This window comes from Patiria miniata, unplaced genomic scaffold (genome assembly GCF_015706575.1).
Source record: "Patiria miniata isolate m_02_andy unplaced genomic scaffold, ASM1570657v1 HiC_scaffold_9, whole genome shotgun sequence".
NCBI classification, from domain to species: Eukaryota; Metazoa; Echinodermata; class Asteroidea; order Valvatida; family Asterinidae; genus Patiria; species Patiria miniata.
The window spans coordinates 16,594,681-16,611,300 of NW_024037076.1; the positions used below are offsets into that span (position 1 = coordinate 16,594,681).

Here is a 16,620-nt window from a genome sequence, read left to right on the forward strand (position 1 = left end):
TCACTGTTGATCTTTTTTACTTCTTTAAACTTTTGCTCAAGGGGCTTGTTTACGTTGACGATTTATTGACGTGCAAGACATCGGGGCATTGGCAATGGTTTTATTTTTCCATTTTGAAGGTTTTTTTGGGTGCCTTCTCTGTTTTTATGCTAATGCAAAGTTCCATATTCTTACATGGCTATTTCAGCACAAAAAATGCTAGAATTTTGCTGTCATCAATTTCTTTTGTTTGGCGATAATTTGTTGTGTCAGTGCTTGGCAGTAAGGAGCAATCCTTTCTAATAATGTTTACAATTAGTACATTTTGGGTGAATAATTTGAAAGAAAACCAACAGTGTCTTCCTGAAATCACATCACAGCAACAGTGCGCTCAGTAGTTCGGAAAAGCATGGAAACTTTATAATGTTTTAAGACGTGCACTTCGCAATAAGACTAGCCAAACAGATGTCAAAATAGTTTTCATACATTTCAGAGTAGTAGAAAGTTGCACAAAATGTATTCCTGAGAGAAATTCATTGCACGGGCCAAATAATTAAGAAAGAGAGGTGTGCCTTTACGGATTGACGACATCAGATATTATTTACGCCGAGATAACTCAGAATTTTACATGCAGGAAGCCTTAAATCACGCTTGACAAAATGTGAAAAATGTTTGCCCGTTAAAGACAAGGAATGCCTAATCACGGCAACCCAATTATACTTCTGGTTCAGACGAAATAGAATGAACAACGCGATACTTTTAAATATACATGCATCTTTTTTTAGGGACGAGTTAAGCTGAAAGACGCAACAATGCTCGGATAGTGAAATTGAATGATTCTATATGATTGTCGAATGACGATCTGCGTGATATTTCAATTTCAATCTAAATTGAATGAGTCCGGCGTTAAATGGAATAAAAACTTGGTGAAATTATTATTTGCATCGCGGTGGACGTTGAGGGCGACTGGTGACACGTCAGTCGCGATTCTGGCGGAGCTTAGTTTACTATATTTCCCTCAAAATGGTATTAGCTGGCTTATGGACTACACTATGCTGCAATAAATACACTGTCCGCTATGCTTATCTTATCACACAAAGAAAAATATGTTCACTCCTAATTCAGCCTGGGTTTATAGACGGATCCTACAACAAGGATTAACGACTGTTCTGAACTCAGAGTACCAAATGCGCTGAACGGACTTTAATATCATCATTTGTTGGGCTGCGGCGATTACGGGACTCGCGATAACGGGCCTAAATACCCGTTGTCATGTCATGTTAATCGCAGTTGCAGGTGTACCATTATATCGGGTTTTGCATGACATTTCAATGTTCGTGAAAATTAAAGCAAAATCACTCCTTATGTAAGATATATGTATTCCAAATTGTTAGAATATAAATGCTTTAGGAAATAACAGATAATGGCATTGTGCAGTTTTTGTCGTCATAGCTAGATGAAGTATTTACCCGGAATATAAATGTCAAATGTGCCCCCTTTTTTTTCAAGGGGAACACCGTTTACCAAATTCTCGTTTTAAGGAGGCTTTCATCAACAAGATTTATAACAGTGATGTGGTCCCGAACCGACACAAACAGATGCGTCATTTCATATTGTGCTCGACGTCAACATCAGAATTCAAAAATATAATGAGCTAGCTTGACAAAATTCGAAACCATATCGAGCTCAGAGCCCTAATCACTTTCAAGGCCGTCACGCGCAATGGGCGATTACGTTGTCTGGGTCTTTTGTTTAGTTTGTTGACAACTATTGCCTACACGGGCCGTTGTCGCTGTCTGTACGGAGTCGTAAATCCTTTTGTGTAGGATCTGGGGTTCATATATATACTCATCTTTGCTACTCATTTGAATAACTATAGACTAGGCCTATGTGATCCGTATGCCTGGCTGGCCGGCTGCCGCTGATTTCTTGCCCATGAGCTCCGTTCCTGTATGCCCGTGTATAAGAGCAGAGCAAGGAAGAGCAATCGGCTGCCCCATCTACTCGTGAACATGGGTAATCGGTACATTGCGATCGTAGCACTGGGTGTATTTTTGGCCCAAACGATGGCCCTAGATCAACCCACTGTTACTGTGGAACAAGGTGTTCTGGTCGGAACCACCGAAACTTTTGAGGAAACCCAATTCATCAATGTGAACAAAACCATTGATGTCTTCAAGGGGATACCATTCGCTGAGCCGCCCGTGGGGCCGCTTCGATTCAGACCCCCGGTGGAAAAAAAGCCGTGGGTCGGTACATACGACGCTACGAACTTCAGAGATGCCTGTATGCAGAACCCAGCATATGTGGGTAATCCACCCGTGAGCGAAGACTGCCTACATCTCAACATCTATGCACCAAAACCCGCATTGGTGAGTGTGAATTCAAGAAAGAAACATTCAGACCTTATACCCATCAACGGTCCTACTAAAATGCGTCGACAAGCGTCAACAGCGGCAGCGATCGTCAACCCAGCGTCAAACAAATTTTGTATAGGTTTTGAACATCAGAAGTAGCTTTAAATGGTAGAAATAGCAAAAAAGAACATCTTCAGCATATAAATTAAAGTTAAAATTAGTTTGTTGGTTTTTTTTTCAACGCGAAAATTCTGACGAGTTTGTTGGTTAAGTGTTGCTGCCGCCATCTTGTTCACGAGAACCGAGATCAAAACAAGATGGCAAGAATACTAAATCGACAAATAAGTCGTAGTTTTCGCGTTGAAAAAAATACTTTTAAACAAATTTTAACTTTAATTTATATGCTGAAGATATATTTTTTTCCGCTATTTCTACCATATGTTCAAAAACCTTATTTTGTTGCTTTTGCTTTTTGTTTCCAGTTTTTGTCATTTTGGGTTTTTTTTCATCTGAATTTGTTTTGGGTTTTTCTTCGGCTTACTTACATGGTGTTCTTTATTTGCTTTATATATTTATTAGTCCCGTATGAATTTTACTTCCTATACAGTCGCACGTTTATACTATTATATTAACTTGTATTTCTCTTATTGAAATTGTTTATCCTTGTTGTTTTGTTAATGGGATGTTAACCAAACAAAAATGTCCGTAATTGTCCCTATATCGACTGCACAGTGCCCGTACAATGAGTGGGATTACTCAATTTCATGAATGCAAGCAGTGTGCGATCGATATATCCTACCGTAATTCGGCAGTGTCGCCTGTGCACTTCCCGTGTTGTGGCAATGTGGATAGTGTAATGAATATAGATCGCAAGATAATGTGGTTCGAAACCCACCTGCTCACTTTTCAGTGAATATTTTTGTTCGCTGATGGGATATCCGATTGCGCGACAAAAATGTTAACATTCCATAACGTGATTGTTAACATGTCATATCATGTCATAAAATAAATGACTCTTCAGGCATGTCCCACAGCAGCAAGAAAGGCTGAGATGCTAAACGTAAACTGAAAATGACCCTACAAGGAAACACATCACAAAAAACATCCCCGCAAATCACATGCATTTACAAGAAGCTGAACTTACATCTCTGAATACAACATAAAAGCGCAACTCATGCATGTTGAAACCTTACACATGTATTCATCTGTACTCAAGAACTACTTATCAATTGTTAATCTGTTGCTTTTCAACCATAACCTTTTGTCTTACATCCAAATGAAACCTGTCTCTTTCTTGCAGCCAGAGGGCGCTCCCGTCATGGTCTGGATACATGGTGGTGGTTTCAGTAGTGGATCCAGCCGTGAGCTAATGTATCAAGGGCAGTCATTGGTTGCATCGGGTGACGTCATCGTTGTCTCAATCAATTATCGCCTGAATGCATTTGGGTTTCTTACAACAGGTAAATTGCATTCTCCAAAGATACCTCAACTTCAAATCAACTAAGAGCGAGAGAGATGGAATGAGGGGGAGAAATAGTTCGTACTAATAAATAAAACAGAGTAAAACGTACTAACAAAATGGAGGGAGATCTTGTAGATGCACCTGGTCAACAAAGACCTGTAGTTATAGCAATGTGGAAATCATATTTAATACAATAATGATGACCTGTAGTTATAGCACTGTGGAAATCATATTTAATACAATAATGCATGAAGATGTCATTTTGATTTCTGCATTTGTCTACATACCATTATTAAAATCTACTTTATGGTGATGCGCACACAAATCTCCCCATAAACCATAAGTTAGTTTATAGCCTAATAGTAGTGGCTTTATTTAAACAGCGCGTGAGTACTGAGAAAAATAAACCTTTGATCTGTCTTGCCATTGTCTTGTTAAGGTGATGAAGCATTGCCGGGTAATGTTGGACTCATGGATCAAGTCTTAGCGTTGAAGTGGATTAAGGAGAATATTGCAGGTGAGTCACGTGACAAAACCCCTACATTCTGAGATAAATCAGAATTAAAGATGAAAATCTTCTGATGATATTGTAATATATTGTACATCAGAGAGTTGTGAGTATTTATCCTGAATTTCTGAAATAGGGCATTATCATTGGGGTCTATGGAAACTTATTTACTGGTCTGCAACCTGTAGTGTCAAGATGGCGTCCTCCATCGTTAGCGGTGCGTTATATTTCACGGCAATGTTTTTTTCAGGGGGCGTGACCTGGGGGGGGGGGGGGGCAGCGTATCAAAAAGGGGGTCTCCAATGGCGGTTCTGCAACAAATGCTCCCGAATCTGAAGGGGGCCGATAGACAGTCATCCGATCACAGCAATTATGAGCGAAGGGGGGGGGGGGTGATTTGGGGTTGGATGGAGATGGAAGTCAAGTAACTCCCGTTGGGGCGCCCTACAGAAACGCAGCCGCAAACAGAGTGCTTGTTTTCAGGCCAGATATCGAAGTCAGTAGATTTTTTTTCTCCCAATTTTTTGATCAAATATGGATTATACATCCTTCCTCATGCCATACAAGTGGTTTGGGGAATTTTTTCAAAACCTCGCTTCTTTAAAGGGTGCAGACCAGTAAATCGGTCCGAAATTGCCTACGCCGGCAAAATCACGATTTGCATGCCCTCAAATTCTTCGGTATTTTAGCAAATTGTGGGCCATGAACTTGAGGGTTTGTACAAAATATGGGTGGAAGCCGTGCAGAGGACTGCGAGCTTGTATAGCTGTGAAATGTGGATGATGATTAGGCCCCAAAATGGCTCTATTTTGCACTGGAGCGTAGGCGTCCATTTTCAAAATGGCGATGGGCTTCAGGACTGCTTTTAGGGGTGATCATCTTTGGATGGAATTTTCTCCCAAAAGTCATAGTTACCCCCCCCCCCCCCAGAAAATTGAACAGAAAATGAAAGATGTTGAAAGACGTACATCAAATTAAAGCTTGCTTTAATTTGATGTTCGTCTTGAACACCTCAGAGAGTTGTGAGTATTTTTCCTGAATTTCTGAAGTAAAGAAATTTATCATTGGGGTCTATGGAAACTTATTTACTGGTCTGCAACCTTATACATGGTTGTTTGACGCCCTCTACGATACTTTTATGATACGTACACAGGTACTTTTTTCCCCCTTGTCGAGCAGTGCGGTAGCTCAGTCGGTAGGGTCCTGATTTTGTACCGCGAGGTTGTGGGTTCGAGACACCATTTTGTACCCGATGTTTTTCTTTTCTATTTTGAGGATTCGGAGGATGTCAGTTTTTTGTTAAGGTTGAGCCCCGAGAATGACGTCCGAAAGCAAAGGGTTGATGGCCCGTGCCGATCCGGTCGAGATAAAAGAACGCTCCTAAAGATCGTTGAACGGAAACAGGGCCCTCTCCCAATAACCCAATCATGATGTCCAGCATTGAACTCATGACATTAATATTGCCATGATGTAATGGTGTCTAATACTCGAAGGAAGAAAGACACAATTGATAACATTCACGATTATTTGTATGCGGCTGAACCTCTTCTTTTCGTCAACAGCTTTCGGCGGCGATAGAAACCGCGTTACTATCTACGGTCAGGCTGCAGGATCGGCCAGCGTCAGTTTTCACATACTGTCTCAACTATCCGAGGGTCTGTTTGACCGTGCAATAATGCAGGTAAGATTGACCGCAGATGCCACGCTGCAGGATTGCAGGAACCCTGTGTTAACATTCCATGAGAAAAAAAAACCCTGGATACTGAACGAGGGTACCGTTTTCTAAATGACCACTTTAAATAGAACCGTGAAACAATGCACAGATTGTCATCTTCTGGAAATTCGAAGAAAGGGTGACCTGAGAAAATACAAATGTAACACTGAAGCCTAGATTCAAAGTCCTCGATAATGTTGTCATAAACCCGTACAATAAATCATCGGTAGTATAGTATCCAGGGGTGTAAATCCGGGGGGGGGGGTGTAATCCCCCTGTTTTTGACCGGGATGTTTATTGTATTATCCTCCCACCTTTCCGTGATTATGTAAGCGCAAGTATACATGTTGATGTATACATCTAATCCTGAAGAGCGCCCAGAGTGAAATTTGGTGTCCAGCCCCCACCCGCCCCATCCCTGCTTTTCAAATTTCCACGGCCAGGCAATTTTTGGACTTGGGTCATCCCCATCCCCCACTTACCGGCACACATTTACGCCACTGATAGTGTTTGCTCTGATGAAATACTAAGCTTTGATTCCTTTGAAAACTTGTTTCCCCTTCAATTCCAGAGTGGTACGGCTTTTTCACCTTGGGCGTTTTCCGAGGACATGGAGAGGCTACGAAAGCAGGCTTTTGACATCGGGCAGAAGCTTGGCTGTGGAGCATCTGAGAGTACCGCCCTGGTGAATTGCCTGAGAGACAAGAACGCAACGGATATTGACAGAGCTTTAGGCAGTGTAAATAATATCTTTATACAATCTTAATTTACATTGGGGAATTACGGCCTGGAGGTGTGGTACTTTCCTCGTCCCAGGTCGCATCCCGCCTGGGCCTTAATTCATGTTGATTTTGTTCATTCCGTGGATTTTCTCTGGAATGTCACACAGTTTTGATATGACATGAGTCAATGTCTCGCCTCAAGTCCAACTCGAGTAACACCTTTTTGTTAACTCGACTCGACTCGACTCGAGTGGTAAATGACTTAAACACACTTTTAAGACCCGCATTGACGGACAATGACGTAAGTGAGTGCCCGCAGCACCATCCTGACGGGCAAACTCACCAATGCAAGAGAGGGTGCAAGTCCACAGACCCTGCGTTCCAATACCTACAAGCCCTGTGCTACTCCACAGCTGAGTACGCGAGCCCAGTATGGGAAAAATCTGACCATGCTAAGAAGCTAGATCCAGCCCCCAATGCTTCCTGCCAACTGATCACAGGCTGTCTCAAGCCGACAAACACCAACAGCCTCTACACCCTGGCAGGCATAGGCCCGCCAAACATAAGAATAACAGCAGCCAGCATGAAGGAGCGTAAGCGACAGACAGATGAAAGACATCCTATGTTTGGCCAGACACCAGCTCAGAGTCGCCTGAAGTCAAGGAATAGCTTTCTGATTTTGTGTACAAATTCCTCTTGAGGATGACACAACAAGCGAGGCACGAGTCACCATATGGGCAGACAGAAATAACAGTCTACCACCCTCGGCAATTGTGGGACAAGCTGGGCAAAGTGGAAATGCCTCAACAGACTGAGAACTGGAGTTGGCAGAGCCAAGGTGACACTCAACAAGTGGGGATATAGTTCCTTCAACGACACCGAGTGCGACTGGAGCACCTATCGAGAAGCTCTCTACTACAACATCCTTGCATAGCTGCTGATCGATCTTGTCATGTATAGTGAAGATGCGGAGAAATGTGTTTGGCTTTGGCTGAACCGAATTTAGCTTTGTAAAGTGGACTCGATAATAAGACTGTAACCATGCATGATCACATACTTTAATTTTGGTCGTTCTTTGTTCTTTCTTTTCCGATAACAAGTGGCATCTTCTCTTCTTTTAGAGCTTCCACTTTTTCGCCGCGGTGGTGGATGGAAGCTTCCTGGTCGACACACCAGAAGCTCTATATGCAGCTGGTCGGTACAATCACGTGGATCTTCTCCTAGGCACAACTAAAGATGAAGGCACGCTGTTTATACTTGACCAGCCTCGCTTCTCCCACTACGTTACCTCAAAGGAGCCCCCCACTCTGAGCAGACAGGACTTTGATGAACTTATCGACGGTGAAGTCTTTCTGGGTAAGAAAGTATACTCGTTTAAATCTGGAAAATAATAATACCCCAGTACCGCGCTTTTCTAGGCATATATGATCATTTGCAGAAAGTTAACTTCGATTGACGATCGTGCTATAGTACTGAACAGCCCGTGCAATTATTCGGTATGGCTTGCTGATCTCATTGAAGATGAAAGAAAGATTTGCGGAACCACCATGTGGGAATACTTTTAGTTGAGAAATTATTATCACATAGTGCTTCCGCAAACCTTTCATTTATAGTATCTCCCCCATGTAAAACCTCACACGTTACTCGCATCGAAGAAATCAAGAATTATAGGTGGTTACCAACGATCGTAATTGGCAATAAAGAATAATACTATTGAAGAATTTCTAGATGTTTCTTGATCAAAGTTTGCCACAATTTTTAAGTTCTGGCGGGAGCTTCGAGCTACAAGTCACTTGGTTGGTCGGTCTGTTTGTCTGTCCCAGAAAAAAATTACCAAAATTGACAAATTGCATGACCAAATACCATGCCTTGGTCATAAAATGCACCAATGCACCAATGTTGAAAAGCACCCCCTAAGTGGCCTGGTGTTTGAGGGGTCTGAATTCACAACATGACTGTAAACTTATAGGTGCAGTGCAGTTATTTGGCACTATTGAGACTCGAGCCACGGAAAAAATGGCGTTTTGACGAATAAATATGATAAATAGCGGCAACTAAGATACAAAGTTCATTGACCTCTCCAAGGGTATCACTACGTCAAATATGATGTCCCAACATCTGAACATTTTTGCGTTGTGGACTTAGGTCATGAAAAAGGTGACATTAACAATTGCGCAACAATATCCATAGGAAGGCTAATATCCATAGGATGTTTTAAAAAGGTCATGACCTCTCGTAAGGTCACTTGGGGTTGGAATATAAAAAGGCCTGTATAATAAAATTCTCTTAAAAGCATAAACACCTTCATTTAGACATGAATCGTGACAAAAAGATGTGGTTAAAAGAACAACATCTTACAAAATAGCTATAACCAGGTTTACAAAGGTCATTGCCCCTCAAAGGTCACCCGAGGTCAGATATGAATCACTTCAACATCTGATTAATTATTTCATTGTATGAAGACCTATGACATAGACTTGGGTCATAAGGAAAGTGAGGTTTTGAAGAGCCAAAAGTCATGAACAGAGTACATGTATATAAAGTTCATTGACCTCTCAAAGGTCGCCAGAGATATGAAATGCCTCCATATCTGAAAATGTTCTTCATGGCATGAAGAACAAACATGCGAAGTTTTATCACACTCAAAAGATGCACAATCCTTAGGCATATTGGGGCTATGCCGCACTACTATATAAAATGAATTTACAAAACTAAAAAAACGACGATGTTTGCTCCAGTTCTTCGGCATTATTGAAAACTTTGACTTTTAGGATGTTAAAAAATAAAAATGTGAATAATATGTGAATACACGTAATTGCTTTTCTCCAATTATTACAATACTAATGCTGGTTCTTTTAAGTAACTTTCTTCATTTTTTTCTGATTTGTTGTGGCAGATGGTAAAATGAAACCAGTTGATGACGCTATCAGAATGCAGTACATTGACTGGTCCAAGGCAGACTTCAGCGACCATGACTACTTTCGCTCGTTCGTGGAGTATGCGACGGATTTCTATTTTGCTAGCGGGACGGACATGGTGGCGCGCTTCCATTTCAATGGCAACGACAGCGTCTTCCTGTATCAGATGACGCACGTACCATCTGTGTCCATCTTCAGGCAAGGCGGACCAGGGTGGCTAGGTTGCGGTAACGCTGAAGACATCTCGTTTGTCTTCGGCCTTCCCTTCATCTCTAATATGGCGCCGCTCTATGCCGCATTCACGGATGAAGAAAGAGGACTGTCCGTCGAGTTCATGCAGTTCTGGACAAGCTTTGCCGAAACTGGGTACGCGTTTTAACTCCGCCATTCACCAGGCCTGAACAAAGGATATTACTCCCAATGTGGGTTAAAATTACATGAATTAAGAACTTTTCTTGATAAACAACCCACTTTACACAACCAATTTCCTGATCAAGAACACCGATACAATTCGGGCGATTCACCATACAATGCGCCACCAAGAGGTTGCCATGGAGAGTCAATTTTTTTTCTAGTTTACAGTCGACAAAACACGGTCCATTTGAATGAGTGTCAGTAGACAAATTGAGTTAATTGTCATAGATTGGGACAAAGCGTTTTGCGGCCTTACCAAAAACACCATATTAATCAGAAAAGAAAAGGGCAAACTTGCACTCGAATCATACGCTTGCTAAAGTACTGACCGGAAAACCGTACAATTTCACTTTGTCCCGCACTGTGAATTTGTCGACCATCTCCCACAATGCACTGGGAAAAATGAACTCTCTGTGGCAAACTTTTTTGGCACACAGTATTGTGAAACGCCCGAATTGTTAAGCAAATAATAGTTATGCTAGAATATTACAGATCATGAAATAAGTACTATTTGTTCTATGGTATTAGGTATGGTATTGTCTTCCTATCCTCTCATTTCACTGAAAACTTTTAATTGCTACCCCTCGATCTTCGAACCCACAGAGCGCATAATTATGCATAGCCAAACACATATTGAGACTGAAATGTAAGATTTCAATAAATTCTCCTCTCTTCACAATAGAAACCCTGGGGTGCAGAAGCCACGTTCCCCTCCCGACTCCCAGCGCACCTTCTGGCCTCGGTTTACCGTCCCGGAGATAGAGTACAAGGAACTCAGCTTGAATATGAATACGTCCAGGGCGCTCAAGAGTCAGCAGTCTTATTTTTGGAACTCCTATATCATTGAGCTCAACAATATGCTCGGTAAGATGAAGGATTTTAGTGACACTGTTACAGAAAAATTGTGTTTTATGAGCTTGTTTATGGGCTCATGTCTCTGGTTCAGGCTATTATAGATTGAAACTTGATATCTACACGGGCAGAGATGTTTTATGGATGAAAATTGAGGTGACGTCACGATGACGTAATTTTTTTTTGTTAATTGATTTTTTGTGCAATTAATCTGCATATGTCAAGAGCAAAACATCCTCCATTGTATGACACCATGATGACGTCATCAAAAATGTGACTTTTGTTTTAACCCTAATCAGGCCGGGTTATTTTGACCATCTCTCAGCCGGGGGGGGGGGGCGGATTCCGCCTCCCCCCTAAGATCTCGGCCATCGAGTAACGAAAAATTTTGAAACTCAGTTTATGCATAGAGCAACTCATCATGAACATACACAAGAAATTTCATGACTTTAGGTCAAAGGGTTTGGGAATTATGGCTAATTTATTATTCATATGTATGAATGGTAATTCTGCTCTGTGTACATGTGTACATTGTGTACATGACGTATTTCGGAAAATTCAGTTTTTACGCGGCAACCCCTGGTCCAATTTTTATGTTTTTGGTATCAAAAGATGACTTATTTAAAAAGGCCTTAACAAATCAAATGCGAACGCATTGTTCCAAATAGCCTATGAGAAAACAGGAATGTGGCCCTATATACTGTGTGTTAGTTGACTGAATGCGACACCGAGGTGTTCTGGAAAAAAAAATCAAAATTTTCAAAGTAAAAAACAGAAGACCTGCTCCAGGTTTTATTTAGTGAAATGTAATTGTACCCTTACACACAGGGAACCATTACACACGAAAGATAATTAATAATCAACCCTGTTTTAGGATTAAAAAAACATGCGTTTACTTTATTTTTTTACCATTTTCTCTGGTCGAATGTACTGCAGATTGCATTGTGCACATGTATCGAGCTCTATAAGTAAATACATGTAACTATAATACTATAAGTACATGTGTGCGTGTTCATGATGTCCATTGAGGACACACACATAATAACATCATTGACGAATAGAGGATTACCTCGATTAGAAAACGTGTACAAAACTGATGAGAATTGTTAGAGTATTTACTAAGGAAAAGCGAAGAGGAACAATACAAAACCCTCGATCTGCACCGTAAACACACGTTATGCGAGTGTGCCATTATGCAAAGCCATTATACCCTTGTTCTAGTAATGTTGATACGTAAAACGTGTTTTTTTCTTCGAATTTTGAGTGGACTATTTGAATTTCGTGTTGACATTTTAGGTGTCGCGTTGATATTGAAATTAACAGTACATTTTTTAAGTGTTCGGTTTGAATGTTCAAGTTTTGAATGTAATATCAGTATTAAGTTGAGTTTTGAATTTCGCAATGACTTTTTGAGTTCCGGGTTAACGTTTGAGTTTGAAGTTACATGTTCGAGTTTCGATACGACTTCAAGTTTTGCGTTGCCTTTTCGATTTCGGTTAAGATTTTGAGCGATTTTCAGAAATGCTTGCATTGACTTTTTAAGTTTGGGTTGACGGTTTGAAATTTGTTCAGACTTTTCGGTTTATTTGAATATTCATGTTCCCGGTCGAATTCGAGTTTCGACTTGCCATTTCATTTTTCTCATTGACATTCTTGAGGGGTCGGGTTGAATATTTGAGTTTCAAGTTGAATAACTTCAAGTTCACAGCCGGTCTTCTCCATAAATCAACTTAATCAATAAACAACTGCGCAGACAAGCCAGATACATTGCGATATACAATGACTGACAACTGTAGTTGACATCTATTTCCTGGGCATGTTTTTTGAAAAATATGTCCTGTTTTTCATTAGTTCCAGAAGCAAGGACTACCGTCGGTTCGAGACCAAACGTCGGCTCGGGAGTAAACATTGCTGCTTTTGTCCTAGCAGGCGTCCTGTTCATTGTGGTTGTGATTGGCCTCGTCGCTTTAATCCTGTCGAAAAAACGTAGGGCTGTCCGTTCACAGCAAAGCACTTCCGACCAAGTGGTAAGTTATTACAATTTGATTAGTTCAAGTGTAGGTTTGTGGCTTTTCTGCTTTTACCAGAAAGCGTGGTTTTGTCCTAGTTTTTTTTATCCATCCTGCCAACAGCAGAAAGCCTTTGTTTTTGCTGTGATTTTTTTTTTTGCTTTTCTGCAATCGTTGCCGAAAAGCCTTACTTTTTGTACCGATTTTTTTCTTTTTTTGGGTCCTTTATTTGGTTAAGATTTTTTTTTTCCTTTTTAGGCTTTTTCGCAAATTTGCACAAAAAGTCATTCCAAAGCCCACAATCGCAAAGACTTTGTACATGTTTTTTCTCAAAAAAAGAGAGCAAAGTTTGACATAAAATGCACTTTGAACCTTGTGAGTAGGCCTTTATGAAGTTTTTGCGACCCCTAAAAGTCGGGCTGTTCATGCTATATAGTTGTGATTCTAGAGTGTTAGCCTTTTGCGGACATGTAAGAAACCACATTCGTGCGTTGGTGATGTTAGTTGTTTTATGTGACATACACAACTTGTACACATTGAGGCAAAACGACAGGAATTTTTTTCTTCTTGTTTGTCATCCAAAATCCCTTGGCAAAGGCTCAACTTGGCACAGGCTCAGAACCCAGAAAAGGCAGTTGTACTGTCAGTGGACAATCAACAATGCATGCTATTTTTGTAAATAAGAGTCTGACAACACCGTTTTCGGTGAGTTGTTTCGAAGTCGATGGCTATATGAGTTATCGAGTAGGCCTACACATCTCACATATGTTCGTTATTACCTATGGTTTTTACAAACTAGTCTTGTTCGAGTTGGATTTTCAGTTTTGTACAGTGTATCATATTTTTTTCTCGAAATTATACATTTGATGATTTGTTTCCTTTGCCTATACAAAGCCGTTATGGATGTAGCAGAACGTGAACGGAGACAAGCACTTTACGCCTGGACGTACACGTATTTTTCCGAGTGGAGATCGGAAACGAGTTCGCCGATCGAGGACCTTTTTCTCCCCTGACTGTAAGACAGAGGGGGATATTGCAATAGCGTATTCCTTCTGTGTGTGTACGCACATGTTTGTTTTACATACGCTATGTGGACATTCCTTTGTTTTCGTGTAGTTAAGAAAACTCGGTACAAAAAATAACTTTACTTAAACTGTGAAAACTCTTTCAACCCCAATTTTTTTCTATGATTCCCTTTAGTGTTTTTCTTCATTTTGCAACCGATAAACCTAACCCCAAAATGCCTCTAAACCTGTTTTCAAGAGAGGGTAAAACGTTATGTGGACACGGCTTAGTCCACATAACGTCAACACAACCTGCATTATGTGGACATCTTTTGTTCACAAGTCCACATAGTGACTGTAAGACAAACTCGCCCGTGCATGTGTGCGTGTGTGTGCTATGTTTTGATTAACTCGTGTCAGCACGATAACTTTGGTTTGTGGGTTGTTTTTAATAGTCTTAAGATGCCTATTGCTTTTGGGCCCAAAATTATGTTGCTGTACTTATCAAACGGCTCTCTTTTCCCTCCCAATTTAAGTACATGTAGTTCTAAAATACATTTATTTTATAATGAACATCGTGTCCAGAGTTCGAAACCGTTTGCAGCTATTTTAACAGTGTTCTATATTAACAATAAATCATAGTTGATTTCAATGAAACGTTTTTTTTAAATAGAAAATTATAAATAAGCAGTTTGTGGCTTAAAGGAAATATACAACATTTGCAAACATAAAAAAAATGTTTACCAAATTATCACGAAAAACCTCAGTGAATGTCGGTCTAAAGCATCCTGTCAAATATAGGCACCTGTTGTGCTGTCCTTTTTTATAAGAAAAGAGGAAGTATCGATTGTCCGACCAGCATTGCTCCCAATTGATCATATTTAATTATTTCGCATTTTCTTTGCAATCGATTACACACCTGTGAACGGGTACAAGCCAGCTAGACTGATTTCCTGACCTTGCTATTCCTTGACGTTTATAAACTACTCCGTTTCATGTTAAGTGGAACTAGAACATGATTAGATTTGAAGGTTTGCATGGTGGAAACGGATACTAAGACAAGATAAGTTTGCACCATGTGAATAAATCTCTTTTGTGAGTATGTGTGGTTCTCAAAAGAACCGGAGGGACTCAACGTTTCGAACAATTTAACATCGCATCATCGTTGGAATCCCTCATTCTCCTGACGACGGGCAGAGCATACTGTTCGAAACGTTGAGTCCCTCCTGTTCTTTTCAGAACCACACTATTCACAAAAGAGATTTATTCACCGCAAACTTATCTTGTCTTAGAACATGATTGTTTTGCTTGATTTTCCCGCATTTATTAACCCAAAACGTGTAACAGTTAGTTCAACAATATTTGCTATAAAATACTAACCTCCTGAATCCATCAATTACTGACAATTACAGCAAAATCAAATGATGTATATTATATATTCTCCCTTAATGTTCCAGTTTACTTCATAAAAAAAATAAGTTGAATACAAAATTATGAGATTGCAGTGAAAAACAAATCATTTGTTCGTCTTATGTAAATGTTTATGGGATCGGATCCTCCCGCATATATGAGGAATGACTTGAATATCATCTGTAAAATTACCCAGCGAGGCGTCTTCGTCTTATTCTAGTTGTAATCTGCCACGATATTTTAAATTACTATATTGTGTTATTATACTAGCATTTTATCAACGTTATTTTAAGCTTCTTGTATCAACTGCTTTCAATTGAGGATTTGTTTTATTTTGACTCTTTCTGGTTTTATGTCCTTTTCTTTTATATGTCTCATTTAATGTGTTTGATTATAGTTGTATTTGTAATAATATAATGTGTTTCTTGTAAATATATTTCTTTTGTAAATGTTTATGGAATGAGTTACTCCCGAAAATGTCTGCATTTTGAAGAGCAAAGTATTAGTTGTTAACATTTTGGGGAAAAAAACCAAATCATCCCAAAATTAACAATTCCTTGCCATGTTCCATCAAATCTCCGCCGACCCCTCTCCTCTCGATCCCTCCCCTAAGAAAAAGACAGAAAAGTATGAGGGGTGACTTGAATATCGGCTTGAATTGGTATTAACCCAGCGATGCGCCCTCGTTTTATTTTAGTTGTAAAATCACCACAATATTCTATATTAATAATTTCTTTGTATTATTTTTGTTGTAGATGTTGTGTCTCGATAATGTGTTGTTCGACAATAGCGCTATTCATTCAGATGTGCGCCGAGGCGTGTGTTAATGTAAAAAAGCAATTCCACAGACAAGTGGACAAGGCTGAAAAATGGGAATAAATTATATCGTCATAACTACTAGCATCACAAGAACAAAATTTGCGATATCAAATTAAAGGGGACAACAAAATATTTCATTCTTTGAGTGGTATGTATTACAGTGGGATGGAATGTTGTGTTTCGAACAACTTGGCATTAAAGTGGCAAATAATCTTACGGCTTTTAAAACTCTTTAGTGGGCAAATAAATAGGTGATTGTTACGGGTCAGTGCACAGGGATTTATTTATGGTTCTTGGGGAGTGGTTTGGGATATGGTTTGTATTTTAAGAAAAAAATGCCTTGAAATTGACAATCGTCTGTTTTAATCTATGGCGTCTGAATTTGTGTGTGATTCTAATTCCTAGGGTGCTTTTATGATAATGTATTAATTATGGGTTTTTTTTAAGTATTT

The 16,620-nt window shown here is 40.0% G+C and overlaps 1 protein-coding gene across 1 annotated transcript; it reads left to right on the forward strand.

The window, feature by feature from the left end:
• Positions 1-1,845: 1,845 nt before the first annotated feature.
• Positions 1,846-14,074, forward strand: LOC119720770 (cholinesterase 1-like). Its single transcript, XM_038190608.1, has 10 exons — positions 1,846-2,351; positions 3,637-3,796; positions 4,238-4,315; positions 5,869-5,987; positions 6,592-6,759; positions 7,864-8,098; positions 9,639-10,026; positions 10,757-10,938; positions 12,778-12,953; positions 13,830-14,074. The coding sequence occupies exons 1-10, from the start codon at positions 1,932-1,934 to the stop codon at positions 13,842-13,844; spliced, it is 1,941 nt and encodes a 646-aa protein (XP_038046536.1). The 5' UTR covers positions 1,846-1,931; the 3' UTR covers positions 13,845-14,074.
• Positions 14,075-16,620: the final 2,546 nt, after the last annotated feature.